Source organism: Nelusetta ayraudi, unplaced genomic scaffold (genome assembly GCF_046127955.1).
Source record: "Nelusetta ayraudi isolate G7.1 ecotype Tasmania unplaced genomic scaffold, CSIRO-AGI_Nayr_v1 ptg000007l, whole genome shotgun sequence".
NCBI classification, from domain to species: Eukaryota; Metazoa; Chordata; class Actinopteri; order Tetraodontiformes; family Monacanthidae; genus Nelusetta; species Nelusetta ayraudi.
The window spans coordinates 7,742,715-7,769,677 of NW_027466057.1; the positions used below are offsets into that span (position 1 = coordinate 7,742,715).

Genomic DNA, 26,963 nt, shown 5'->3' on the forward strand with positions numbered 1-26,963 from the left:
TGACGTGCTTTGGAACACACACACACACACACACGCACACACGCACGCACGCACACGCACACTCCCCGTTGCCAGTGAAAAAAAGAAAAAACATCTGTTACTCCAGCAGCAGTCTGCTTATCTGGCCGAGCCGCGGCTGCCCGTCTCACACGCAACAATGGCAGGTTTTTTTTTTTTTCTTCTTCTTTTTCTTTTTCTTTTTTTTTTCGATGTCGTGCAGATGAGTTCAGCTGATAGTGACGCTGCTGCTCTGGCCACAGTGGGTGGAGGGGAGGGCGGGGCAGAGGGGGAGAACGCTGACAAGAGCGCTGATGATGGCCAAAGTCACTCCTCCCCCCACACACACACTCCGTGCCGCCCCCTCACCTTCCAAAAATGCCCCCCCTCTGCCTCCCTCTCTCTTTCCCTCCCTTGAAGCCCCCCCCTCCCTCCCTCCCTCCTGCTCGCCCCCCTCCCTTGAAGCCCCCCCCCCTCCCTCCCTCCCTCCTGCTCGCCCCCCTCCCTCCCTCCCTCCCTCCTGCTTGCCCCCCTCCCTCCTCCCCCCACACTCGGTGGTCTAAGCTGCATGCTCACTGTCCCGAAACATGATGAACCGTTCAGCCCTTCGGGAATTTCTGCCTCCGCGGCAAGTCAGCGTCTGCTACATCTGTGTCTTTGAGCCGGCACTCGGATGAGGCAGCAGAGGCAGCAGAGGCAGCAGCAGCAGAGGCAGCAGAGGCAGCGGCTGCACTCTCCCTGACACTCTGCTTCCAACTTGAGTGAGAGGCGGCACCACTCGCTCGTCGCCACCCTGCTCAGCTCCCACTCACGGGGAAACTTCTCCCGTTTTTTTCCCCTCCCCTCTCTTTCCCTGCCGCCTTTCAAGTCCTTTTTTCCTTCAACTTGAGGATACTGAGGCTTGTGAGGATACTGAGGCTTCTGGCCGCTGGATGGATGCTCTGGTCTGTGGGGATGCAGGGATGAGCGAAGCCCTGCGGTCACATCTCTCCGTCTCCCCGCTCCACCTCCTCCTCCTCCTCCTCCTCCACTCTGCCCTCAGGCACGCCGGGGTCAAGCCAGCGGGGTTCCTCCTCCGCCGACATCCTCCCTCCGGCCGCCTCGCCGTCCCCATCCCGGCCAGCGCCGCACTTGACCCCGCGGCTTCCCAGGCAAAACAAAGGGATTAAACCATGAACCCTGAGCCGAGCCGGAGACGCGGCTCCGGCGTCGGAGAGAAGACTTGGGGGGACCTGATGAAAGTCGACCGTGAGTATGATCCCTGTTGTTCCTGAGGGCGGAGAGAGTGACTGACGGATGGTGCGTTTCTTGACCTGGATGTGAGGGCGGAACGGCATCATGTGCAGGCAGGAGCCGGTCTGAGAGGTCTCCGCATGTATATTTAATGTTGCCTTTTACATTCATGAAAGCAGCAAAGGGTGTGCTGCTGAATCGGGGTGTGTGTGTGTGTGTGTGTGTGTGTGTGCGTGCGTGTTTCTCACGACTCAAAGTACAAGAAGAAGCTGATTTCATCATTTTTTCTAGTTCCACTTCCTTTGTATTTAGAGGCTTTGTCAGATTCAGGTCCGCCGTGATCACTCAGATCCACACTTCTGTTGCACAATTCAAGCCATTTAAACTCTCTGTTTAAAAAAAACAAAAAAACACTCAAACTTGGTTTTCATTTGTCCTGCGTCCTCACCGTGTTCAGCATCGTCACAATTCCTCCGACAAAAAGACAAATGGATATTTTTCTTCAGGAGCCAAAATATCCATCTCCATTAACGACTGCTGTCTTTGATGAAGTGAAAATGACAATGTCTGTGAGGATTGAACGGGGGAGCATGCCTTCAGCTCCGCTCCCTCCACACAGATGTTGGAGAGATTTTGTGTTTTAATTGGGGGTTGGGGGGAGATAAGCTTTTGACGGAAGGCCCCCATAAAATAAGCAATTTATTTGAAATATAAAGAAAATGTTTGATTTGGGATGAGATGCCTCCTCCATGGTATGGCTTACCAGCAGAGATCCTCTGTGACATCAGACCTCATGCTCTCTGCATTTTAATTTAGGTACTAGAGCGTGTTTAAGCCCATTCACTGACAGGAGGCGCACGGCCGTGCACAGCGAAATCCTGCATTCACCTAATTTCAGTGTCTTTCCCACTTTGGCACCTTCAGCTGTGAACTGGCGTTGGGACGGCGTCGGAGAGACTTTTGCTTTTCCGCTGCAGGGATTCTCAGAATGGATGTGAGGTGGGCGCGGTGGCACACGGAGATTTGTATTCATAAGATCTTCATTCAAGAGCGCAAATGAGATTACGTGCAGATCATTATCCAAATGATGGAGCAATTATGAAATGTTGTTGTCACCCATTAAAAAAGAAGAAAAAAAAAACGAAAATATGCCGGAGGGCACTGAGCATCGTGGTGTCACTCTCTCCCCAAGCGGACAGAGTCACGAGTGGCAGCTGCTCACGATGCAGCTCAAAATCCTCATTTAAGGATCATGGTTATCAGTTATCACCAGGGAGGATGAAGCAGCTGTTTTGTCTTTTGAATCCAAAAGAATTCAAGACTCACCGAGGAAAAATACTACCTTGTCTCACAAACATTATTTGCCATAAAATATTCTCTTTGAGTCGGATCCCCAGCCATGACGTGCAGATGAATATTTCAGATCGCCTCTCACCCGAGTCAGACTTTGCGTCTGAAAATTTGCGATCCTGCTTTTTCTCCTCCAGTGAGTTTTTTTTTTTTCTTCCTTTTTTTTTCCTCCTTTCCACACGGTGAATCGAGCAGTTTCTCAGGTCCTCGCATATGCAGTAATCTCCAGCATGGGTCAGTGGGCTGACAACAGGATGCACAAGAGATTGTGCCAAAAAAGCTCTGGGCTGATTTGCACATCATACCAGATCACCCCGTAGACACACACGGTGCCTTTCTCTTGCTTTTTTTTTTTTTTTGCTTCCACTCTCCGCTCTGTTTCTGTGTTTAATGCCACAGGACTTTTTATTTTTATTTTTATTTTTTTTACCTTCCCCTCCACTTCTGAGAACAGTTTGTTTGCATCCAAATGAGAATATAGAAGAAAGGTTATGCATATCTGCAAGGCCTGGTCAAGGGTAGCGTGTGGTGCCAAGCGCAGCGGGGCGCCGGTGGCGAGGTGCCAGAGGACCTGCAGGAAGTTACCCTTCAACGTGGCCAGCTCTGCACTATGAGGGCCCAGGACGGTGTTATGCTACCTGTCCTAACACGGCGGCAACCAATGGGCACCTCTGATCTCGAGGTCAATGACCGTTACTTGTGCGCACGGAGCAGAACTCGATATTTCAGGAGGTGGACGGTTGGATATCCCCTGACTGTTGGATGTATTTGGCTCTGATTCAAGACGGCAACGCCTGTGTACGTGCAGCATTTTAATTTACTGCGTGAAGTCGCAGACACGAGCCCTTTCCGACCCCGATCCAAGTTATTGTGACATATTTCTGCAGCACGTCACGGGTGAAATTGCATCCAGAAAGAGTCCAGAAGCAGGCCACAGCACAACACCGTCACTATTAATAGTGATGCAGAGTCCCCGTTAAGGCCACACTCTCCCTCTGAGTCAACCGTAAAATCGCTTCCTGCTTTGATTTCGAAGCTATTAGTGGGCTTCACTTGGTCCGCACCAGGTTGAGGTCATGGCTGTCTCTGTGTGTGTGTTTGTGGGAAGGCAACATGTCATCAGTGAGTCAGGATCCCAATTTTTTTAAGACTCTTTGACTGATGGGCGAGTCTTAAAGAATGAAGAAAAACAGACTTTTTATAGTTCTCTGAATATTCAGAAATAAATCGTGCACCATTGGGATTTTAAGAAAAATGTCAGGAAACTAGCAAAGTGTAAAGTTGCTACATTTCCTCGCACTACTACCCACGGATTTGGTAGAAAATTAAGAAAAAAAAGTCGATTGCCAGGATAATTTAACAACTGTCATTAATTTTCTGGACAAATATGAGTGTAAACAGTAGAGAATCAACAGCTTCATTAGCAGCTTGAAGTGGGTACGTCTCGCTGAGGTCGCACGCTAACATGCTAACAAGACTCGCACAAACATTTGCACTGCTATGATGTTGAGTTGTTTTCAGCTTTGACTGAGTAGATGCTGGTAACTGTGTTCACTTCACTCTGCATAATAATGATGAGGTTGTCAATGACGAGCCAGGTTCAAAATTGTGTTGTCGTGCATAAGGTAAGATTTAGTGGTCGGCGTCCCGTATATCTGGTCTGTTGGTTCAGAAATACTCAAAATAAGTGAAAAACAGAAGGCTTTGACTCATAGTTTCTCTTTTGATGCAGCAGAATAGGCAATACCTGACTGTGACAAACGCCCTGTCAAGTTAAGTGCATGAAAAAATAGAAGGCACCGTGACCATAGGCCCACCGTGTGGGGATTTGATGTGAAATGCCATTCTATAACAAGCAGGGGGACAAACCGAGTCCTGCAGGAGGACCCCCGCGGTGACTGGAATGTTATTTGTGTGGGCCTCAGGCTGCTCCTGGCACTCCTGCTAACCTGGCACTGTCAAAGGACAGAAGACGGAGGGGGGAGAGTGAGAGGGAGGGACGGAGGGAGAGAAGGAGGGGGATTAGGTCTCAGGTTTGTGTGATTATGCACAAAGACTTGCAAGAATCGCAACAAGATCTCAGGTAATGTGACTCTGGTAGCAACAGACATTCATACAGAAGCAGAGGGAATGAAAACTTTGGGGCTGGACTTCAGCGGCGAGCAGTGCAAAAATGTACGTCTAGAAAAAAAAATATAGAAAGTGCAAAGGGAGATATTTAACCTTGGTACATTGTATGCAAACAAAACTAAAGAGGCTCTGGATGAAAGTTTTCTCTGTGCGACTTTTGCTGTGATGAATTTCATCATACTGACATTAGTGCTTTAAATGGTGAAAATTATTTTTTACTATCATGATCAGACCAATGTATTTAGTCTTAAAGATTCTGTATAAACGCCAGTTTCATGTCCTTGTTTTTCATCTTGTGCAGCACTGATAGCGCAGTTAACAGTGTTTGGTCGAAGTTTCAGTTTCCTCGTTGAGGCCGCCTCACAGGGCGGAACACCTGGCAAAGATATCAGTCCACTTTATGACATCACAAAGGGGTGCCTTACCAGAAATGCCTGTTTTAGCTCACTCTTGGGAGTAGTTAGGGCTGTACTTTTTTCTCTTTTTGGTGAGTTCAGTGACAGGCTAGAGAAACGTTGGATTAAATTCAATTTTGCATCATACTCCATGAAGAAAATTAGATATCTAATGACAGACTGCAGGTTTGTCTGTGGGTGAAATGCCCTTAGAAAGCCTCACACCCCTTCATCATTGGTATTATTTAAACATTAAAATCACTAATTTAACAATTCGGCATGTGATTAAGACTCGGAAGGCCAACAGGCACAGATGTTGGGCTGCATCACGGAAATTCCCTAATTTTGGCAGAACAAGTGGCGCATCCAAAAATATCACCGCTGCAGGGCCGCGCTGGGCCGAGGCGTTTAATGAGAGGGGAGCGCGGGAGGAGAGCGCATGAATGAATTAGTGGACACAAATCTGTGCATCGTTTCCTACAGAATCTAATTGTCCGTCTGTGTTGACAAACACACGCTGGAGCCCGTCGGGATTCAATACAGCTGCCGCGCACTTGATGGGGAAAACCTCGGCTCGGGCGAGACCGCATGGCATTATATTGCATTTGTAGGTCATACGAGGCAAGTCACGGAGCCGCAGATTCAGGTTGGCACCGGCAGCCCGAGGCTGATATTGATCCAGCGCCAATAGATGAAATTTTCTCGCACAACTGCTCCGACTGGAGAGTGATGAGACCCGTGATGAGGGAGGGGGTTTGCCTCCCTCTACTGGAGCTCGGTGCAGCAGTTGCACTTCTATCTATCTATCTATCTATCTATCTATCTATCTATCTATCTGTCTGTCTGTCTGTCTGTCTGTCTGTCTGTCTATAATAGCGATAGATTTTCTCTGTTTGTTTGCCTCTGATGCAGTTTCCTGTACATCACTGATTTGTTATCTAACATTACATTTTCACTTCTTTTTTTTTTTACTCCAGATTTGTTGCTATTGAATCATTAAAGGCTTTCAAACGCAACCAATGATATGATATCATCTGCTGGCACAAACACCATTTTTTTAACAAAGCGTGTTTTTTTTTTTCTTCTTCTTCCAGGAGATCTCCCTGAGAAATGCTGATTCCAAACACGGTGATGATGGTCAGGCACTGACAGAGAGAGAGAGAGGAAAAAAAAACCAACCTACAACAACGAGGGACCATGGAGGGAGACACCGCGCTGAACTCGACCGCAAACGCCAGTGCGCTGGAGCTCCACCTGGCGGGCCACAGCCTGTGGGAGGTGATCACCATCGCCAGCGTCTCGGCCGTCGTCAGCCTCATCACCATCGTGGGCAACGTCCTGGTGATGCTCTCCTTCAAGGTCAACAGCCAGCTGAAGACCGTCAACAACTACTACCTTCTGAGCCTGGCGGCCGCCGACCTCATCATCGGCGTCTTCTCCATGAACCTGTACACGTCCTACATACTGATGGGCTACTGGGCCTTGGGCAACGTGGCCTGCGACCTGTGGCTGGCGCTGGACTACGTGGCCAGCAACGCCTCCGTCATGAACCTGCTGGTGATCAGCTTCGACAGGTACTTCTCCATCACCCGACCTCTGACCTACAGAGCCAAGCGGACGCCCAAACGGGCCGGGATCATGATCGGCCTGGCTTGGCTGGTGTCGTTGGTCCTGTGGGCGCCCCCTATCCTCTGCTGGCAGTACTTTGTGGGGAAGAGGACGGTGTCCGAGAGGGAGTGCCACATCCAGTTCTTCTCCGAGCCCGTGATCACGTTCGGGACGGCCATCGCTGCCTTTTACGTACCCGTTTCCGTCATGACCATTCTGTACTGCCGCATATACAAGGAGACGGAGAAACGGACCAAAGATCTCGCTGAGTTGCAGGGCGTCCACTACCCCGCGGACCCCGCCGTCCATCGACCTCAGAAGACCATCATCGGGTCTTGCTTCAACTGCAACGTGCGGCTGGCCTCACACGACGCCAACCAGGCCTCCTGGTCCTCCTCCAGCAGGAGCAACGCCGCCAAGTCGGCCGCCAGCACCAGCGAGGAGTGGTCGCGAGCCGGTCAGCTGACCACCTTCGACAGCTACGCCTCCTCCGAGGACGAGGACCGGCCCCCGGGATCTCCGGGGGGTTTCCGGGGTTCTTTCAGGAACCACCAGGCTTGCGAGGCCGTCCAGGGCGGCAGCGAGAGCGAGCGGCTGAGCGGCTACGACGAGGACAGCTTCTTCCAGATGCCGCCCAGGAGCATCTCTCAGCGGGGCAGCAAGGGCGTCTCCTACAAGTTCAAGCCGGTGGCCAAAGAGGCTCACGCCGAGCAGCAGCAGCACAGCAAGAACGGCGACGGTAGAACTCCGCCGTCTGCGTTCTCCTCGGCCGAGTCGGTCAGCCCGCCGTCCACCTCGTCGGTGGCGTCCAAGCCGGCCGACGCCGCGCTGAAGTGCCAGATGACCAAGAGGAAGCGCATGGTGCTGATCAAGGAGAAGAAGGCGGCGCAGACTCTCAGCGCCATCCTGCTGGCCTTCATCCTGACGTGGACGCCGTACAACATCATGGTGCTCATATCCACCTTCTGCTCGGACTGCATCCCGCGCTCGCTCTGGCACCTGGGCTACTGGCTGTGCTACGTCAACAGCACCGTCAACCCCATGTGCTACGCCCTGTGCAACAAGAACTTCCAGAAGACCTTCCGCATGCTCCTGCTCTGCCAGTGGAGGAAGAAGAGGGTGGAGGAGAAGCTGTACTGGTGCGGGCAGAACCCCGTGGTCAGCGCCAAGCTGACGTGAGGCGAAGTGTCACAATGATGGACAGCCTCGTTTAGGCCTCGTGTAGCCGGACAACGCTCCACGCGATCCAAGTTAAAAAAAAAAAAGAGCTGCTGATGTCAACCACTGATCAGTAGGTCTGGTATGATGTTAATGCTTCCTAAATTTATTACGGTAAGAGAAAATAATTGGTTGGTTTTGATTGGTGGGTTTTGTGGTGAACTTTAAAAAGTTACCTGATTTACAAATTCTCTTTACAATGGAAAATGTAAATAAGTCACACTGTACTGTATTTGGTTTCATGATGCAAAAATGACTATGATTAAAAAAACAAACAAAAAAACGGTAAAACTAATCACCTTGTCAAAAGTGTAAGTCACTAACACTTTAAACTTCCGTCTACCCTAGTTCATGCATTTAAGACCCAAAAAGAAAACATGATAGAAACATGTTGCTCGATAGAATTTTTTTTTTTTTTTTTAACTTTAATATTTTTAAGGGCTATCCCTCATCAATCCTAATGTCAGAATCTGCTTCCTGAGGCGAGATTGTAACAGGACAATAATCAAAACCTGTTCACCTGTGCCAATTGGTTGGGTTTCTTTGTCAGCTTTTCGACTCCCATTGCCCTGACTTGCCACTCTTTTTGTGCTTTGCATAAGAATAACTTATCCATTATAATTAGCCCAAACAATTTTCACAGTTTTCTTCTCACGTCACAACATGAACAGCGGGCTAAATTGTTCACAAGCGATAAGGATTAAAAGGGGAACCCATTGTTTCTCACATTGTGTTTATTTCATCCTCAGGATTTTCTCTGTCTTGATGTGGTAAACCGTCTCACGCAAAGAATTATTATTTCCTCACAGTTTGTGTAGCTAAATTACATTCATCATATCATCAAGCAAACCTTAAACGTACGTGTGGCAAAAAAAACAAAAAAAAAAATGCTGTTGTGAAAATGTTCTGTGCGCACTTGGCGAGAGTTACCATGCAAGTGATATTTTAGCCGTGTCACACGCGACAAATTCTTGATTAACTGTAACTTTGTATTTGTGACAAAGCAAAACTCTGAGCAAGTGGTGTTAAATGGGAACAAAACTACAGCTTAAACCGTTTTTTTCAACCAGACAAAGTTTGTGATCTCCCCCCATCTTTAGTATTCTGTCATTTATCAATAAAATGTGGTGAAGTTCACATCCAGCCCACTGAATATTATTACAAGTCTTTTATTTTACTTTTGCATATAAATCCATCATCTTCTGTCACAACAGCTGGAAACAATTGTTATTCAAAAAGAAGACAGCCACTCCTGAGAATCCTCATAGTTCATCCTTCCTGCAGTCTCCAGTGGGAACCAGCTTAACCGTGTCTGAAGGCTTCACCATCATCCATGCGTACTTGCACAGCCGCTCCTTGTTGCAGTCCTTCTGCCAGTAGATCACATTCCTGCGATTGAGGTTTGCCCCGGCGCAGGCGTCGTACCACCAGCCTCCCCCGGCCACCCCCTGAAACTCCAGCTTGGCACAGTTCTGGAAGTAGTTGTCGTTGTCTCTGTCCTTCGTGGTGAATCTCTGGTTGTCGTGCAGGTAGTTGTCCGTGTCCAGGGTCATGGCGTCCACGGCCGTCCCCTGAAACAAGCCCAGCCTCAGCCTGTACGCTGACGTTTCGGCCTCCACCAGGAAGGGGTCGTACTCCCCCATTTTAGTGCCGCCATCCCAGTCCACCAGTTTCACCCCTAGTTTATAGAGGCCAGGGCCGCGGGTGAGCTGATGGAGGTGTTCGTTCCCCAGCCAGTGATCGCCGTCTATGTCCCCAAAGCCCATTTGGTACTCCGCCCAGGTCCGATCGAAGTCCACGCTGCTGTTGACAGTGATGTGCTGCACCACGGTCCAGCCTCCCTCTTGCATGGCGCAGTAGGCCACGATCAGGGTGTCACCTGGTTGGATCAGGTATACCCCGTCTCTGGCCTGGCCCGAGGAGCTCATCAGCATATCGTGACAGTCTCTGGGAAGCACTGTTGATCCGAAATACAAACATGTCAGCAAGAGCTGTGATTAATTAGAGGGTGATTGCGAATCATGCTAGATGAATTGGCACCGGCACTGGTGAAATTTGGAACATGATTAGATGAACCTCCTGTCCATCATGTTGGAGCAGACCAATCACATTTTCCACTTGCCTGTTAGCCAATACACTTGACTGTCTTCTTGTGCTCGAGGCCTCCTGCGTTAGCACCTGGTCGGCCATTGTGCAATGCAGGGTTTTTGTGAAAACATTTTGAGCAACAACTAGTGACGTCAGTTTTTCTCTTCTCCTATCGTGAATGTGAGGAAACTGTCGGCACAGAAGCAGCTATGCTAATGGCTTTAGGAGCGACCACTGTTTACAGCAGTCACCAGCTTCTCCTTCTTCTTCTCCGCGTTTAGCCTCAGCTAACTGCATTTTCTTTGCCGGCGAGAGGATCCTCTTTCATCCTGCCACATCACCTGCCAAGAAAGCTGACTGGTTATGGGAAGATTAAGAGCAACTGTTGGATGTGGGCAGATCTTAGAGTTGAAATCTGATTGATCCTGCTGCCGTGAAAGGTCAGACTGATGGAACTTCTGTGATGGTGAGTGTAACAAAATATTTGGTGAGGATTTTATCTTGTGGATTGCTATACTAAAAAAAAATTCAATCAGAGATTATAAAAGACTTTTCTAACAAAATATAAACAACAACTTTAAGATGGAGTTAAAAAAAAAAATCATACATTTAAACCCTTGAAAGATGAAAAGATCAATAGTTTGATAAGCATTGTACTATAAATTGCCTCGTTGTTTTTTCTTTCTAGACAATCGGTATTTAGGCAGACCTTGAGTTACAGACAGTTCTCTTGTGTTTCAGTCTGTCCAAGACAAAAATATGACAAAACCTTGACCAACCACCAAAACTGTCATCGCTGCCAAATCCAAGCAAAAATCATCTAATGGGATAAAAGACTGAGACACTAATGAGTTACCCGGCAATATGAATCTACTCTGCCGGGGGGGTTGACCCTCATCCACAGGAGAATCTGATGATCTGAGATAAAGATAATTCACTTCTGAAAAACAATGACACGCCAGGGAGGATTGACTTCCTTCCGTCGACAGCTAGAAATAAAATCACAGAGGGAGGCAGAAAAAAAAACAAAAAAACAGCCAAACAGAAAAAGCTAGTGCAGAAAATAACAAACACCTTTCATTCCACGGTTCAGCACTGAGTTATGTTCATGTGGGGCGATCAGATCCGAGATCTCTGAGTCGACACCCCAGAGCGCCAGCAGGGCCACTGCCAGAATCCACCACCTCATGCACTTCATCCTGCGCGTTCCTCCACGACTTCGTCCTGCAGGGAGCAGTTAATGACGGACACGCCAGTCTCTCGACTCAATTCAGTGCGTTTCATACACAACAGACAGTGATGCTGCTAGGCAAGAGCGACGCTTACCTCCAGGGGAACCACCAGTACGGGGAGACAGAAAGCTCTCGCTCTCTGCCGCATTTAGCCCGAATGAGCCGCAGCAGCAGTGAAGTGTCAAGCCTCCGAGCAGGACTTTAACCCTCGGTTCACACTGTGGTGACATCAACCCTCCACTTATCTGAGTCAGGTGAGATAAAAACCTAGATAGAAATGGGCAACTACAAACTGCCTCATATCACTGCAAGACTGAATGGGGTTGAAGTCCAGGCAGAAGGAAAGGGTTTTTTAATCTGGAATGTATGGTTGATTATGTGAACATGTTTGTTCGTGTAATTTATTATTGTATTTTACATACAATAGGTATAAGAATTTACTAAAATAATAATATCTGGTTCAAATAAAGAAGTTTGACGCCAAAAAAAACAGCAGCATACATGTTGAAACAGAAGTTTTAATCATCACCAGCGGTGAACCCAGGAGTTTGTTCAGTGTCGTTGCAAATGGAGATCAGGAAGTGGCTGATTTAGACACGTTTCTTTCCAGGCCTCCAGTGAATCAATTTATTAGCTCTATTTAGTCCCACTGACGCACACACACACACACACACACACACACACACACACACACACACACACACACACACACACACACACACACACACACACACACACACGCGCGCGCGCATCAGATCGTATCAGATTCTTCTTGATGGGGGACAAGTAGAAATACACAATGACGGCCATTCACTGATATGGAGCCAATTTTCATCTGTCATATTAGGAAGACGACAACAACGGATGTGTAAACAAAAATAGAATAATAAGAGAATGAAGTCAGTTGGCAAAATGATCATATTGATATTAACATAGAAAACTGGATCACAGTTTTACTTACTCGCCGTTTACATTATTTAAAAAAAAAAAAAAGCACAAAAGAAGAGAAGATCCTCGCTCTGTCTTAAAGATATCACTTCCTCAATAAACGGAGAGCAACGTGATTTTTTTTTCATTATATTGTGTTTACATTATTACATTGCACATTATCAGTAGGTCTTCTGAAGATGCCTGTGGCGACACATTCACACAAAGCACGTTAACAGGAGACTGCGGCCTTTGGAAATCAAACGTTGTTATCCAGTTCTCTGTTGCCTTTAACTGAGTTGGGACATGAATAAATGGATGACCTACGGACAGAAAAAAAAAAACCAACATACTGTGTGTTGATATAATTGACGCCTGTAATAACTGTGGATATAATCTGTTGGCATGAACGGACCTTCGCCAGATCTCCAGCATTTCCTGGAAGAGATCCCAGTGAAGGTTCCTCCTGCCACAACTCCAGTAACTGCCGATTGAAGACCTGGAAATTCCTGTAACACAGATCCATGAACATTGCATGAGATGAGTCTACTCATACCTGCACTGTGTCTGCTGTGAAACAATGTTTCAAGTTAAAAGAAGGAATGACAAGAATACTGCGTATTGCAGAAGGCAATATTCTGCATCCTCTGATTCTCCTGTTTCTATACTTCCTTTTTCAATTTTACAGCTTTATCATACCACTACAAAGGGTTTTCTTATCCAGAACAACAACAAACAGAACAACACTCACCGGTCCAGTGAGGGTTTGGTCGACGCACTAAAGCCACTTGCTTTTAATTCCTCAGGCCACTTTGTTAGAACTGAATTTATCCACCGTAAACCAACCATGAGATACCTGTGGAAATCACATTAAACTTTTGTGCGGCTCTTGCAGATATTCTACTACCTGATCCAATTGAATTTGTTCCCTCTACAGCATTAATGCTCCCTTAAATTGAACACTCACTCTTCATACGGCTGGGTGAGGACTTTCCTCACTAAAGGGAAGAGGTCGACGCAGCAGCCGATCGTTATCCCGGGAGACCCCTCAGTAACACTGCAGAGAAGATTGAATCAAGGTAACATTTTCTCCACTTCCCGCTTCCCGTTTTACCCTTTGGCCAGGTTTAAGCTACTCACCTTTTACTTATCAGTGGAAGTAAGTCAACAAACACAGCAACATCTTGGATTCTGTACAAAGACAACAGGCAGGTTCTGAACACATTACGTTGAACTAAAACTTTTGCAGCTTTGAGTTCCTGTAAACAGGCCGTTACAGTCGCTCTACTCATAATACATGTAATCATGTGAACATACAGTATCTGACACTAAAAGTACCTGAGAAGGTATGTCAACAGCTCTCCAGTACTTCTCTTCCACAGTGTCAAAGATACTTTGAGTCTCAGATTTCTTCCATATAGCACATCTGTTAGTGTGTGATGGTCCTTAGCGAGCTGGAGAAAAACAAAAAAAAAAGAATCACAGCTGAAACATTTAAAACACAACAACACTGTGGGCTGTGAGAGTATGGCCGACCTCGGTGAGTGCACTGCAGTCGTCTTGCCCGGAAGAAGTTTCAGCAGCACTGTGCTTCTTGTTGACCTTCGCATGTAAGTCCCAGGGGTTCCTGTCCAACATCTGCTGCGGCACGCCCTGCGTGCAGTTCGCCGCATTCTCCTTGTTTGCGGCATCAGAAGACCTGCCGCTGCCCGTCTGCTTCCTGCGAGCCACCGTCAGGTGGTGGGTCTTCCTCTTGCAAGACACCACGCGCTTGACTCGTCCTGGGATGTTCCCCGAGCGACTTGCTGGATGTCTGGGGCGGGGGGGGGTTTAAAAAATGTTGACAATAAACAAACACAAAGCACTTGTTGTAATTTAACGGTACAAAGTGTCTCACCCACCTCTTCTTGTTAAACTCCTCATGTTTGTCATGAACAGCCTGTATGTTAAAAACATATGTGTTTGTAAGTAACAAAAAGTGCCCATCGTACATGTTTGCATGTGTGTGTGTGTGTGTGTGTGTGTGTGTGTGTGTGTGTGTGTGTGTGTGTGTGTGTTGGAACGTGCCCTGCAGCACACCTGTTCAGTGTTCCTGTCATGAGAGTACATCACCCTGTACTGGGTTGCATCCTGCTGCGATGGACAATCATGAATGAAGAATCCTCCATCTTCACTGTTGGAGTCCATCATTACACCTTCAGTAAGAAAAACTTCTTTTCATTATTTCATTAGCTTGAACATTGATTGTACAAAAAAAACAAAAAAACAAAAAACTAATAGAGCTGGGCAATGTAAAAATAAAGGTACTTGCAGTACCAGTAGTATTCACCATCAATGCGGAAAGCCATGTGTAGCGTAAAACAAAACAAAACAACAACACTTTTCTCCAAGCGTAATAGGGTTTTCCGGTAGAACGGATTCCAAACTACATTTCCCACAATACAAGTTGTTTTTTTTCCGTCCTTCACTCCGTGCGTTACGTAGACCGGAACTGCTGCTCCACTTCCAGGTATTTTGACGTGGGTATGTTTTTGTCCTTCCTGAACTTTTACTATTTTGTTTGGCGTTTCTGTTTAGATTTAAATTTATTGGTTATTTTCAAATAATATTCGTTTCTCGCCAAAATGAAACTGCCATTGTGCGTATTGTATCGAACACGCAATGACGGTCCGTTTCAAGCTGTGATTAATTGCCGTAATTAGAGTTGGCGGGCTAATATTTACCTCATTAACATGACAGTGACGTATCTCTGATTGTTCTCCCCCCCCCTCCCCCCTCCCCCCCACCTGTATCACACAGGAAACCAGAACTACTCAACTACACAAACCGCAAAAGATAGCAGTGAGCGTCACTCACCTCGTTTTCTTTCACCGAGCAGCGTCGTGTTGTTTAAACATCCCTGCGACCGTTTTTAGGCGACGGTCGACCCGACGGCGACCCGTTTCAACCGATAAAAACCGCCCTGCGTGATGTTATGAATCGTTCTATTCAGTGTCTTGGGCGGCGCTCGCCCTCTAGCGACAGGTGACGCGGCACCAGCGGACTTTCAAAAGTAAACAGTTTCTTGTTTGTCAGTGAACAGCTGATCGGTAGAGTTCACCACCATTGAACATTTGTCTGCTGGTCGAGTGTTTTGCCTTTCTCTGACCTAATGAGCCATTTGCCACTAGAGAGAACCGCTATCAGCTGATTGTGGGGATCTGCGGCGTGTTGTGACCTGTTGCCTTGTTTGGCTGAATGCTCAGTGAAACGCATCATCTTTTCTTTCTTTCTTTTTTTTCCCCCTCCTCCCCGTCTGCTCTTGATGACTCGACTGTTTGGGTTCTGCAGCTTGATCAGCTGAGCCGACCAATGCTGAGGTTTCCTTCCCCAGTGGCTGTAGGGCAGACTGAGCGTGTTATGTGTGTGCTGCAGCCCATGACAACCGTGTGAGCGGGTCCTGGAGTCTGGTAGGATTCAGCCATGGTTGTTATCTCCCCATGGTTTTACTGTATTATTAAGCTGTCATGTGATGTTTTTTGAGCTAATTCCATGCTTATCTGTGCTTGTCTTTAGGGTGTGTGTGTCTTCCAGTGCTGCAGCTGTGTGTCAGAATGGCCGTGGTTCATGCTGTCTGGATTTTGCTCAGCCTTGCACCGCTGTCAGTGTTTTGTATTCCCCCAATTTGGACTCAGCCAGAGCAGGTGCACCTCTCTTACCCAGGTGGGAAATCCAACTCTTCATTGGTGGTGTGAATATTTATTTATTTTTATTTTTTATTTTTTATTTTTTTTTAGCAAAGTCTAACTGCTTGGAACCAGTCAAGGGAATTTCAAAGTTATGCAGGCATTAATATGATTTATGAGTGAAAGAAGAAGCGTTGCTTAATGTCCGGCTCAGTTTTACTTTCAGTTCTCAGCAACACAAATGGCCGGTTTGCAGCGTTCAACTGCCACCAGGCAATTAAAAATAAAACCCTCGACATCAGTTTATATTTCTCTTAAATCTTTCCTTTGTCCACGACGACTCTGTGCAGCACAGATATTCTGTTGCGTATTCCTGTCACAGCTGGTATTTATGAGTAAAAGCCCAGGTCAATTAGGCTTAGTTATTGTTCTACAAGTATTGCTGGACATTCTCAAAAAAGTGCTTCTTTTTTTTTTTTTTGTCTGATCCTTTCACATATCAACTCTGTTGATTGTTCTCTAACTCACAGGGGTGCCGGGTTCTATGTTGGTGACATGGACCACCTTCAGTAAGACGGACTCCCGAGTGGAGTACGGCCTCCTGGGCAGCAAACTCTTTGAGATGAATGCCAAGGGCGAAGCCACTCTGTTTGTGGACTCGGGGAAGGAGAAGAGGAAGATGTTCATCCACAGAGTCACTCTCACAGGCCTCCGTCCTGCCGCTTCCTACGGTCGGTGGAGCTTCAGCATCACTAGCATCACTGTGCCTGGCTCACTTTCCTCCTAACAAACAGGCTTTTAATTCCGTCTAATTTCAGCCTACCACTGTGGCAGCGACGAGGGCTGGAGCGACATCTTCTTCTTCACCGCTCTGAACGACAGCTCTAGTTTCAGCCCCAAGTTTGCGCTGTACGGCGACCTGGGCAACGAGAACCCTCAGTCTCTGGCTCGACTGCAGAAGGAGACGCAGCTCGGCATGTATGACGTCATCTTGCACATAGGTAAACCAAGCACTGTTGGCACCCTTTCGATTCTAGGAAATAAATCACTGTTTTGTTTTAACGCTGAGCTGTTCATATCTCAGAAGTTATTTGAGCTGCAGCTTTTTAATGTTTACCCTTAATTTAAAAGAATTATTGCTGTTCTCTGTGATATGAAATTGCATTCTGATACACAGGCTCAGATTGAATAATGTGACATGAATTACGTGCGCATTGCGTCAGAGCTTTGTTGCGTAACACCCCGTTACCTCTTGTTTTGCAGGGGACTTTGCCTACGATATGCACGAGGTATTTGGATTTTAATATCTAAATATATGTATTTTTAAACCGACTTTTTCCCAATTAACGTCACTGACAGCAAATGGCTTACTGTTGCATATTTTCCCGAGGACATTCCTAATTCCCAGTGACAGACGAGCGGGGCTACGTTACCTTTCTCTACTGTCTGCATCCACAGACTGGCACTATTTGCTTTCAGAGGGCTCTAAGCTGTGGTTGAGACACACAGCTTATGATTAGGCCTACTGCAAAATGCCTCAGCCCTGTGGTGAAAGACGAGAGTCGGGGATCCCGTTGCCCAAATATTTCTCAGAAAATAATAGCACCATTTCAGACCGCAAATCCTAAATCCCAATAATGTTATTGCTCCTCTAAAAACTCCAAACTGTCAAGTTCTGTGCTAAAAAGACACATTGTGTCTTAAAATATACGTCCTGTAGGGACTTGTTTATTTTTGATTTTGATTTTCATGCTGATTTATAATTATAGGCAAGTGTTGTGACGTAATGATTGGCAAAATGTTGATGACAGGATAATGCCAGGATTGGTGATGAGTTCATGAAGCAGATCCAGTCCATAGCGGCCTACGTGCCCTACATGACCTGCCCGGGCAACCATGAAGCCACATAGTAGGTGGAATTTCATTTCCCCTCACACTGTTTGACACTTGTTTATTGCTCCTCTAAGAACTCGCATCCAAAAACGAAAAGTTCCTTAATCGTGCCAGACAGCTGCAAAGGGACTGTTTACAGTCAGCAGCTTGCTCGGCAGCAGAGGTATAATTAATGGGTTTGAACACAAACAGAAGCACATTCTGTTTTCTTCTGTATCGTGACCGGAGCTCATCATGAAGTCCCGGACACGTGTATCCGGCAGGGATCAGCCCCCCCCCTCCCAACCTTCCTTTTACACAGTATTGATGGACAAAAGCTATTTTGGTCTTTTCAGACCACAGAAGCATCAGAAAACAGCAACAGTTAAGCACGACTGTTCCCTCCAAAGCAGACGTCTGTCAGAGCGAGGATCATCCTCCCTCAGTATCCGATCTCCATTTCCCGGAGACGGCCTGTGGTTGTCTGCATTTCCACCCAACGTGTTGTCCACATTTGAAGCTTTGTAAGGTTTCAGGAATGGCACTGAAGGAATGACACTGCGACTTGTGGTTGGGTTTTAAGCCTCAAATAAAATATTGAAGCTGTTTCCACGTTCTCTGCTGGTTTCAATTAAGCAAAGTCCAGTGGTTTTAGTTGACTCGGGCCACCTGTCAGAGGTGCAAAACATAAAGAATTTGAAGTGTTTGCTGATAATTACCACAGAAATGATTTTTTTTCCCCCTGTGGTACAGCTAATGGCTAATTTGTTTAGGATGGTTAAAACCAAAACAACCATGATTACTTTGACCTTAAGGAGCTTTGAGTGTGGACAAGACATGGTGGAAAGTGCGTCCCAGGCTCAGCCAGAGTTTACAACATGTGTTCTTGGGAAACGAACACACAGAAAAACAAAAATGGCGCAAATAAATTCCAGGCCCCTCTCTTGTAAATAAGGAAATGCTTTTATAATTAGTTATTGCTAAAAATTTAACAAACTCCAAAACAGAACCAAAACTGCGTCTGCGAGTGGAAACTGCTGCCGAACCTTTGAAACCTCTGAGAGAAACGGTGTGTGTTTATGCAATTAATCAAACCTTCAGGGTCACCTTATCCGTGCAGTGTCACATTTACTTCAAGATGCTGGTGTTTATTCAAGAGGCACCGACGGTAGTCTGTTTTCCTAAGTATGTCTTGAAGTATGTAGCAGATATCAAGACCCATCTCGCTTCACAACGTTATAATATATCCAAAGCCGTGTTTTTGTCGGCGGCGTTGCTAGGAATCCAGATGCTCCCTTTCTGAGTCACTGTTGTGCTACCTCACACCGCGATTTAGTTCCTTTTCTCTTTCCAACCTCAAAAAACATTACGGGCAGCAGGCGCGATCGAACTGCGCCGACCGCAAAAATTCTCAGTCAGCATTCCAGCCGCCTGAGAACAGAGGAACCGCTGAAGATAATGCTGAGGACCCAATCAAGACGGCCTTTGTTAAACAGGAACCGTACGGTCCGCAAGGCCCCTCGGAGAGGAGCCGCTCGGAGAAAAAGTCCCTCTGCAATGGGAGCCTCTGGCGTTCCCCCTTAAAACTACAAACTGGCTCCTTGTGAAAAGGGCCGGGATCAGACTGGCTGCGATGAACAGCGGCGGGTTTTGATGGGAAGGGGAAAGTTCTGTCGGGTGAGTCGAAAAAGCAACAGATCTTTATCTCCGCCTTGTGTGGAAAAGCAAACAGTGATGGAAACAAGTAAGCTTGAATAACAGAGGGACCCCAAAGCGATGGAACGGACAGATGCCTTCTGTAGTTGTTGCACACAAACCAGAGGCTTTGAAAAGACTGTGGCTGATTTTATCTGTCACTGGCTAATCTCACTTATATGACTGTGTTTTTGTCACACGGGTGGTGTGTTGTTTTAAATAACATCAAATTAATTGCCATATCCCAGAAAATTGGAACGGGCCTCCCTGAATCTTCCGGCACCTTTAGTTCCAATGTACACCACGAGGTGGCGGTACAAACTCACATTACCCCAATATTTTTCTGCCATAGGGCCACGACCAAATATGTTGACGCTTAACTCGTTAATGGAAAGTCAAGTTTTAGTTTGCCAAACTTTATCCTAGCAAACGTTACTCAGTCTTGTATTAAGTATAATGCCGCTAATTAAGAATTCAATGTGTACATTTATACGTGTGTTTGATTGAAGGATTGTGTTCATTTAGAAAGTCAACCAAACAGGGTTTTTTTTTTTTTTTTTTTTTTTTTTCTTAGCGCGAGACCTAAAGTGATTCTCCTTCTACTTCCACTGCATTGTGGGTCATCTTACTGACTGATGAATGGTGACCTCAGAGTTCACATTAAATTGCAGGTCTCTCTCATTCTCGATCCTCCTCGTCTTGAGCTTTGCAGGGAAAAGAATCTGGCAAACACATTATCGGCCCTGCAAAGAAGGCAAAGGAGCTCCGCTCTCTATATTTTCTTTTACCTATTTAGAGAAATCTATTGCCTGAAAAGGATGCGGCGGGGAAGCTCCTGCTGATTAACAAGAGAGCTTGTTAGTCACGATTGAACATCTCCACCTATCCATACCCACCCTCTGGGTTGCACAGCATGTGTAGGTAAAAGCCACAGTCTCTCCCTCCTTCTGAGTCAGACGACTGACTCAGTGGAAAAGGCCTCAGTGATCCTGGTTTTGTATCCCTGCTCACTGACTTTTGACCTCTGACCCCACCCTCCCACCCCCGCCATCTCTTTAGTTACCCTCTTTCTCAACATTAACCGAGGCAGCGTGGAGATCCAAAACCCTCCCTGCAGCGCCGAATCTCGCCTTTCTTTCTTTTTTTCCCCCCTTACGTAAGACTTTAAAACAATCATTCCCATCACCTGGCACTTGCTAGTGCGCGTGTTTAGGGAGCAGAGGCGGCTGTTTTCATGAAGAGGTGCAGAGACCTCATTCAAGCAGCCGTCCCCTGTGCTGCTGCAGTCCGGGAACCTTTTGAAAACATCCCTGTTCCCACCGTAAAGCTGGAGCCGATTGAATCGTCTCCGCGCAGCACTCCTGGAACAGTCGTCCTAAATCTGTGAGACCTGCGGATCCTGCACTTCCATTTTCATTTCCTGTTTTCACCCTGGACATCTGTGGCGTACACACACGGTCAGCCGTTCAAAGAGCTTCTTCAGAAAGGAGGCCGTCGGCCGCATTTATTATATCGAGCCCGCAGTTTTCATTCTCCTGCAGAAAGTGAATACTTTGTTGGACTTCCTCATTATTGGAAAAGGACACAAACAAGGTGGTAATGAGGGGGGGAGGGTTTTAGTGCCTTTTTTGACATCACAAAGGGCCAACTTCCAGAACTGTTATTAATCACAGACTTTCTGAAAAAAGTAAAGGGAGATTGTTATAAATCAGAGATTTATAGCAGAGCATTTTATTTTCATTTGGGACCTTTAAAAGGTCTGAAAGGTTGCTTAAGGTCAGTTTTGTTGTTTTTTTAATAGTTTTTATAGGTTCATTTATTTAATTTTTTGATTTGAGTCTTCTTTTATTATTCATTTTTTACATGTTGTCTTCTGGGCCTCATTATATGAATTTATTTCTCAGTTTTCATAATTTGTGTGATTGGGGACTGAGCCCAGCGAGAGGCTGGCTTGCATGATCCAGTCTCACGCCAAGTTGAAAGACCCGACTGCATTTGTTCAAACCTCATTCTGCCCCCCTGAACATCATCCAAAACTCACCAAATTTGTCAAGCTGCTTCGGACCGCTGAAAATTGCTGAAATCCAAAAAATAAAACTCTTTATCTGCTCTACAACTCCACCTACTGGACGTGCACAATTTCAATGTGCTGAATATGCAATAAAGCTACACAACTGCAACAATGTAAATGTTTGTCGAAGGACAATTTCACAGAAATGCACAGTTTTCATTTTACAACTCCAGTGGGAAAACTTGTTTTGCCCAAGCCAATAGGAAGCCTTGTTCTGCAAGAGCCAATAGGAAGCTTTGTTTTTACCAAAGCCAATGGGAAGACTCGTTTGACACGAGCCAGCTAGAGTTCCTCTAATGGCCGGTGGAACTGAAATGACAGTGTTCCTAAAGAGAACATGTCCCGGCCTGAAGAGGTTATATTTAGACTGCAGTCCTGATCGGGGCAGAAGCGGCGCTGTCAGCCACCGCGGCTCCAGCGGGGCCCATCCTGGTTCCACCCAGCTCCCCCCGCACCGGCCAGATTTCTGATTATCTGGCCTCAGAACTCGACCATGATCCCGATCTTCAAAAATAGAAGCGACCAAGGCGATGTCACAGATGCTACATACACGTTTATCCCCAGCCTTTAATTTGGGGAGGCGGGCCGCTGATAGCTTGGCTGCAGCCGCTGTTGCTGAAAAGTTCTAAAAGGAGCTGCAGAGCTGCAGAGTGGACGTCACCACCGGCGTTTGACATAAAGATTTGTGACAGTCGGCCTTCACTTTCGGTGCTGTTGTGGCACCGAATGCACAATTTAAAGGCTCAGTGTGTTTTATGCACTGCCATCTAGTGGTCAGAAAGTATTGCAAACATAGAATGCCTTGATTTTTTTTTTTTTTTTTTTTTTAATCATGTCGAGCCCAATGACCCTTTGCTCCACTTGAGTCCATATTAAGGGCCTTTCCCCTCCTTGTCGCCCACAGTAACTTCTCCAACTACAGGAACCGCTTCAGCATGCCCGGCCAGACTGAGAGCCTGTGGTACAGGTGAGTGCACCAGAGAACCGACACAGCAGGTGAAGCCAGCGTGAGCAGCTGCTAGCCTCCATCACACCGCCTCAGATCCAGAGCAGAGCTTCGGGGACGGGGGGGTAGACGGGGGGGGTTGGGTGGGGGGTGAGGGGGAGTTTTCCTACTCAGGAAAGTATCGTGCGAAGGCTTCCCGGACCTCCTACTGTATTCCAACCAGCATTAATGAGCTGCAAGAGGCAGCGCGGAGGAATTAGCGGAATTAGCGGAGGCTGAGTGCAGAGCCTCCCCTGCCCCCCCCCCCACCCCGTCAGTTTATCTAGGCCGCACTCTGTCTGAGGGATGGGGGGGGGGGGGGGGGGGGGGGTCCGCACAAAGGAGCTACACATGAACAGCAGCCTCCTCCCAGAGAGAGTCAGTCAATACCTCCGTGCAGCACGCGGCCGGAGAGCCCTTCGCTCATGTGCGGGGGTTAACGACGAGGGAACCCAGAGCGCAGCGCCAGGAAGGCAATAATCTAATAATCCCACGTTGACTGCTGGAAACTGGCTCACAGCGCACACATGGACCAAGCACATGCTTTCCCCAATGAGTCTGACAAGCCAACCCGTGAGTGAGGAACTTATTGAACGGAGTAGGTTTCTGGCGGCACGCGCGGAGGTGGAAGGAGGGGAACGGGGGGGGGGGGGAATGTCACGGTCAGAAGTCAGAAGTTTCTCTTCCCCCAACCCCCCCCCCATTCTGAAATCTAGAAAGCAGAGAAGTTTCTGCACTCAGCAGTACGTCTGTGATGGAGCAGGGCCGTGCATCATTTTAATGCTTGTGTGTGTGTGTGTGTGTGTGTTTGTGTGTGTGTGTGTGTGTGTGTGTCCATCCACAGTTGGAACCTGGGGTCAGCGCACGTCGTCTCGCTCTCCACTGAGGTTTATTTTTACCTGGAGTTCGGCCCGGAGCTCCTCTTCAAACAGTACGAGTGGCTGAAGAAAGACCTGGAGGTTAATGACGCCGCCAGCTAGCCGGGGCTGAAAGAGGAGAAGGCCTCTGTTCCCTTTGTTCCCTCGCCCCCCCCCGCCCCCCCCGGCCAGAGTAGTTTCATTACCGTTTTCAACAAGACCTCAGTGGTTTCCCTCAAGGTTAAAATTGTCTTTATTTCCAGTCTTTTTGAACAACAGTGTTTGAAAAGTGTGTGCCAAGGCACGCAGTTTTTTTTGTTTTTTTTTTTAACCAGCCCTTTGTGATGTCAGCACCCACCAACTGAGTTTTAAACTAAACCCCGTGAACTGAAGTGCCCAGAAATGAGCAGCGCCGGTTCTTTTGCTTCCTTTGTTTGCGTCTCTCTTCAGAATGCCTGCGCCAAAACACTCGGCCCTGGGTATCAGCCCTTTGTGATGTCACTGTGTGCTCCAGGTTGACAATGACACTCCCACCCTAGCGAACTAGGTTTTCATTCCACATTTCAAACACCTCAAACCCTGGAACAGCTAGAACCGAGCAGCATCAGATTCCTCAGGTAGCCAAAAGTGGGGTGGGGGGTGGGGGGTGGGGGGGGGGGGTGCATCAAAGCGTTAAACTCTCACTGCTGTTTACTACTGACGGAGGAATGCTGCTTGTTTCATCTCAGAGAGCATCCGTCCAGACCAGGGAAATCTCCTTCTCTTCACTTAAATAAATCAACCTAATCCCCTCTGCTGCTTTCCAAATACGACGTGTAACCGCAACTGCGTGTGGTCTTCTGACCCTCAGGAGGCCAACAGGCCTGAGAACAGAGCGGCGCGTCCCTGGATCATCACCATGGGACACCGACCCATGTACTGCTCCGACGACGACCAGGACGACTGCACCAAGTTCGACTCTTACGTAGGTTTCGATCCAAATGCGACTCCCGCTTCGGCGCCGCGGTTCGGAGGACGATACGCGGGAAGCTGTCGAACTCCCGACTCTTTTATTAGCCAGGCATCGTTGTAATGACTTAACGTCCCGTGACGGGCCTCGTATTTCATCCCCGAGGGGGAAAAAAAAAAAAAGCAAACTTTTAATTCAGTTGCATAAAAGTATTTTCAGGGGACGTCTGCACGACGCGTTCCCTGATACTTTAATTAGCCGCAGACGGGGTTTGCGTGTGTGCGCGCCGGGGCCCAGTCCGCCCCCCCCACCCCCTCCCCCTCCTCCCGAAAAGTACGTTGGCGATGGCACTCCGTCGGTAATGACTGTAATTTGGAAGCAAATACTTTCCACTTAGTCTGACGTCTCTCAGCACTTGGCAGCGGGCGGAGCGAGGCTGCCACGGCACCGCGGTTCCTCCCGTGTCAGGTGATCCGTCAGGTGGCCAACACGCGCCGACATTGATTTCCTGCGTTTATTTTTGTTGTGTGCTTTTTTTTTTTTTTTTTTCCAATTTCAGGTCCGACTGGGACGGAACGACACCAAACCGGTGGCTCCCGGGCTGGAGGAGCTGTTTTACCGCTACGGTACGGCCGTGATTGAACATCCAGCTGTGAGCTGTGAGCAACAGATGGAGAAAAAAGAGAGATTGAAAAAAAAAAAAAAAAGAAAAATCAGGCCTCTGGTCCGCCTGACGAAATGATTATTTTTCTTTTTTTTTTTTCTAAATTACGTTTCTTCTGCGCTTGGTCTTGCAAGGGGTGGACGTGGAGCTGTGGGCTCACGAGCACACGTACGAGAGGCTTTGGCCCGTGTACAGAGACAAGGTCAGAACCCCCGGGGCCCAAAGCTGGACTGGTTCTTCAGTTTTGCGTTTGCAGTGAGAGAAGAGAAAATAAAAAAAATTGTGTGGGGGCGGGGGGTTTTGTGTGTGTGTCTTTTTAGGTGCGCAACGGGAGCAGGGAGCAGCCCTACGTGAACCCAAAAGCTCCGGTCCACATCATCACGGGCTCAGCTGTGAGTACTTCCAAAAAGCGCCGCGTCATCGCTCGCGTTTCTTCACGTTTTTTTTTTTTTTTTTTTTTTCCACCCTCGCAGCCGCATTGACGGCGGCGTCCGCGCCAAACAACGACAGGTACTGTTCTCAGGTCGGCCTCTGCGGCCGCCGCGAGCCTTGTACCAGCTGTTCGCTCTGGTTAGCTCGGTGTCTGATGTGGCGCGCTGCCCTCCCCCCCCGCCCCCTCCCCTCCTCCTCCTCCCGACCACAGACGCGTTAGTCATCGCAGTGCAACCGCGCTCGCACGGCCGCGGTTGCAAATGTCACGCCGTGCGCGAGGAGCGCGCGCGCGCCACTCTCTGCGCGCTGACAAAATGGGTTTTAATCACAGCGGCGGCTCCTCTGCAGGGCTGCAGAGAGAAGACAGACGCGTTCAACCCCAGCCCCAAAGACTGGAGCGCCTTCCGCAGCAGAGACTACGGCTACACGCGCATGCAAGTGGTCAACGCCAGCCACCTGTACCTGGAGCAGGTCTCTGACGACCAGGTAGGCAACAGCTTGTTGAGGTTTTTGAGAGAAAAAAGGTCTAATCAAAATGAGCATGACTGATTTGCTAACAATTTGCTCCCGTAGTGGCAATGTCGACCAGCGTTCGCTTCTGCTCGGACTCCCATTCCTTTATGGAATTTGTTTCCGGTAGTTCCAATTGCACGTTTATCAGAACACAGCACATGGAACCACCATAGCAGCCATGGACGGCGCCATCTAGCTAGCTAGCTAGCTAGCTAAGATGCCCCTTGCTACTGTGAAACATTTTTATCTATCTATAAAGTTATGTGTGATAGAGTGCTGTAGATGCCATTCTTTTCCCCATACGCTTTTTTGCACTCTCGACCATCGGTCAGCCCCTAGACGTGTGGTCCCATTGACAACAAGTTGTAAATTCTCAAAAAAATTCCACATCAACAATAAAAAAGTACAAAATGCCACCGTACCATTACAGAGTTTGAGTTTGCAAACACGATTTGTGCGATTTGAAAAACACTGACGGATGTTTCAATCTAAAATGATTGTTTGTTTTTTTCTGTGTTCTCAAGTATGGCAAGGTGATTGACAGCATATGGGTGGTGAAGGACAGGCACGGCTTCTCTGCCTGGATGTGAAGGAGGAATCCAGAAGTCCCCTCGGCTCTGCACTTTGCTGCGTCACAGATCTGCTGCATTGAAACAATCAAATGAATTTCACGAATCACTGAACACTTGTTGGAAACACTTGTTTCCAACTAAAATCTGTTCATTCTCTATTCTATAAAAAATTGCATCGAAGCTTCCTGATGATCTCCTAATGTGAATGTATATAATGTAAATGTACTTGGCTGCGTCACGCAGAAGAAATAATGCTTTGTGAAAAGAGAAAACAGATTTTTTCCTTACGTTTAAATAAATAGTTTTTTTTTTAAACTATTAATCTTATTTTTCCAGCTCATTGAACGTCACCATTTTTGTTTTGTTGAATTTTTCAGTGACAGATGGGTTCACTGCCGGCCTCTTCTATCTGTTCGAGACAGACAGACATCAGTCTGGCAGCGGCGGGCCTCCGTTTCTCTTCCAAGCATATTGTTTCTTCATATAAAAAAACCTGGATACGCGCTTAGC

General features: G+C 47.5%; 4 protein-coding genes across 8 annotated transcripts; 2 read left to right on the top strand and 2 right to left on the bottom strand.

Moving 5' to 3' along the window:
- The first annotated feature begins 892 nt into the window (after positions 1 to 892).
- On the top strand, positions 893 to 8,430 carry chrm5a (cholinergic receptor, muscarinic 5a). Its single transcript, XM_076018371.1, has 2 exons — positions 893 to 1,245; positions 6,200 to 8,430. Exon 2 carries the CDS (start codon positions 6,303 to 6,305, stop codon positions 7,890 to 7,892), a length of 1,590 nt encoding a protein of 529 aa, XP_075874486.1. The 5' UTR covers positions 893 to 1,245; positions 6,200 to 6,302; the 3' UTR covers positions 7,893 to 8,430.
- A 217-nt stretch (positions 8,431 to 8,647) lies between these two features.
- Positions 8,648 to 11,536, bottom strand: LOC142883469 (fibrinogen-like protein 1-like protein). 3 transcript variants are annotated; one of them, XM_076018374.1, is made up of 3 exons: positions 11,346 to 11,504; positions 11,094 to 11,243; positions 8,648 to 9,888 (listed from the first exon to the last, which is right to left on the bottom strand). In XM_076018374.1, exons 1-3 carry the CDS (start codon positions 11,479 to 11,481, stop codon positions 9,194 to 9,196), a joined length of 981 nt encoding a protein of 326 aa, XP_075874489.1. In that variant the 5' UTR covers positions 11,482 to 11,504; the 3' UTR covers positions 8,648 to 9,193. The 3 variants fall into 3 exon arrangements, with proteins under 3 accessions (XP_075874489.1, XP_075874490.1, XP_075874492.1); XM_076018375.1 differs by lacking the exon at positions 11,094 to 11,243 and having other exon boundaries at positions 11,346 to 11,536; XM_076018377.1 differs by lacking the exon at positions 11,346 to 11,504 and having other exon boundaries at positions 11,094 to 11,289.
- A 341-nt stretch (positions 11,537 to 11,877) lies between these two features.
- On the bottom strand, positions 11,878 to 14,375 carry LOC142883470 (KATNB1-like protein 1). 2 transcript variants are annotated; one of them, XM_076018378.1, is made up of 9 exons: positions 14,258 to 14,373; positions 14,080 to 14,117; positions 13,715 to 13,991; positions 13,517 to 13,632; positions 13,319 to 13,369; positions 13,146 to 13,235; positions 12,930 to 13,034; positions 12,594 to 12,687; positions 11,878 to 12,501 (listed from the first exon to the last, which is right to left on the bottom strand). In XM_076018378.1, exons 1-9 carry the CDS (start codon positions 14,366 to 14,368, stop codon positions 12,469 to 12,471), a joined length of 915 nt encoding a protein of 304 aa, XP_075874493.1. In that variant the 5' UTR covers positions 14,369 to 14,373; the 3' UTR covers positions 11,878 to 12,468. The 2 variants fall into 2 exon arrangements, with proteins under 2 accessions (XP_075874493.1, XP_075874494.1); XM_076018379.1 differs by lacking the exon at positions 14,080 to 14,117 and having other exon boundaries at positions 14,258 to 14,375.
- Positions 14,253 to 26,761, top strand: acp7 (acid phosphatase 7, tartrate resistant (putative)). Of its 2 annotated transcripts, XM_076018372.1 has the most exons (15): positions 14,253 to 14,378; positions 15,552 to 15,628; positions 15,737 to 15,880; positions 16,374 to 16,574; positions 16,662 to 16,844; positions 17,107 to 17,132; positions 17,655 to 17,752; positions 22,386 to 22,448; positions 23,311 to 23,425; positions 24,174 to 24,287; positions 24,832 to 24,898; positions 25,071 to 25,138; positions 25,257 to 25,328; positions 25,717 to 25,854; positions 26,406 to 26,761. In XM_076018372.1, the coding sequence occupies exons 3-15, from the start codon at positions 15,772 to 15,774 to the stop codon at positions 26,469 to 26,471; spliced, it is 1,320 nt and encodes a 439-aa protein (XP_075874487.1). In that variant the 5' UTR covers positions 14,253 to 14,378; positions 15,552 to 15,628; positions 15,737 to 15,771; the 3' UTR covers positions 26,472 to 26,761. The 2 variants fall into 2 exon arrangements, with proteins under 2 accessions (XP_075874487.1, XP_075874488.1); XM_076018373.1 differs by lacking the exon at positions 14,253 to 14,378 and having other exon boundaries at positions 15,509 to 15,628.
- Positions 26,762 to 26,963: the final 202 nt, after the last annotated feature.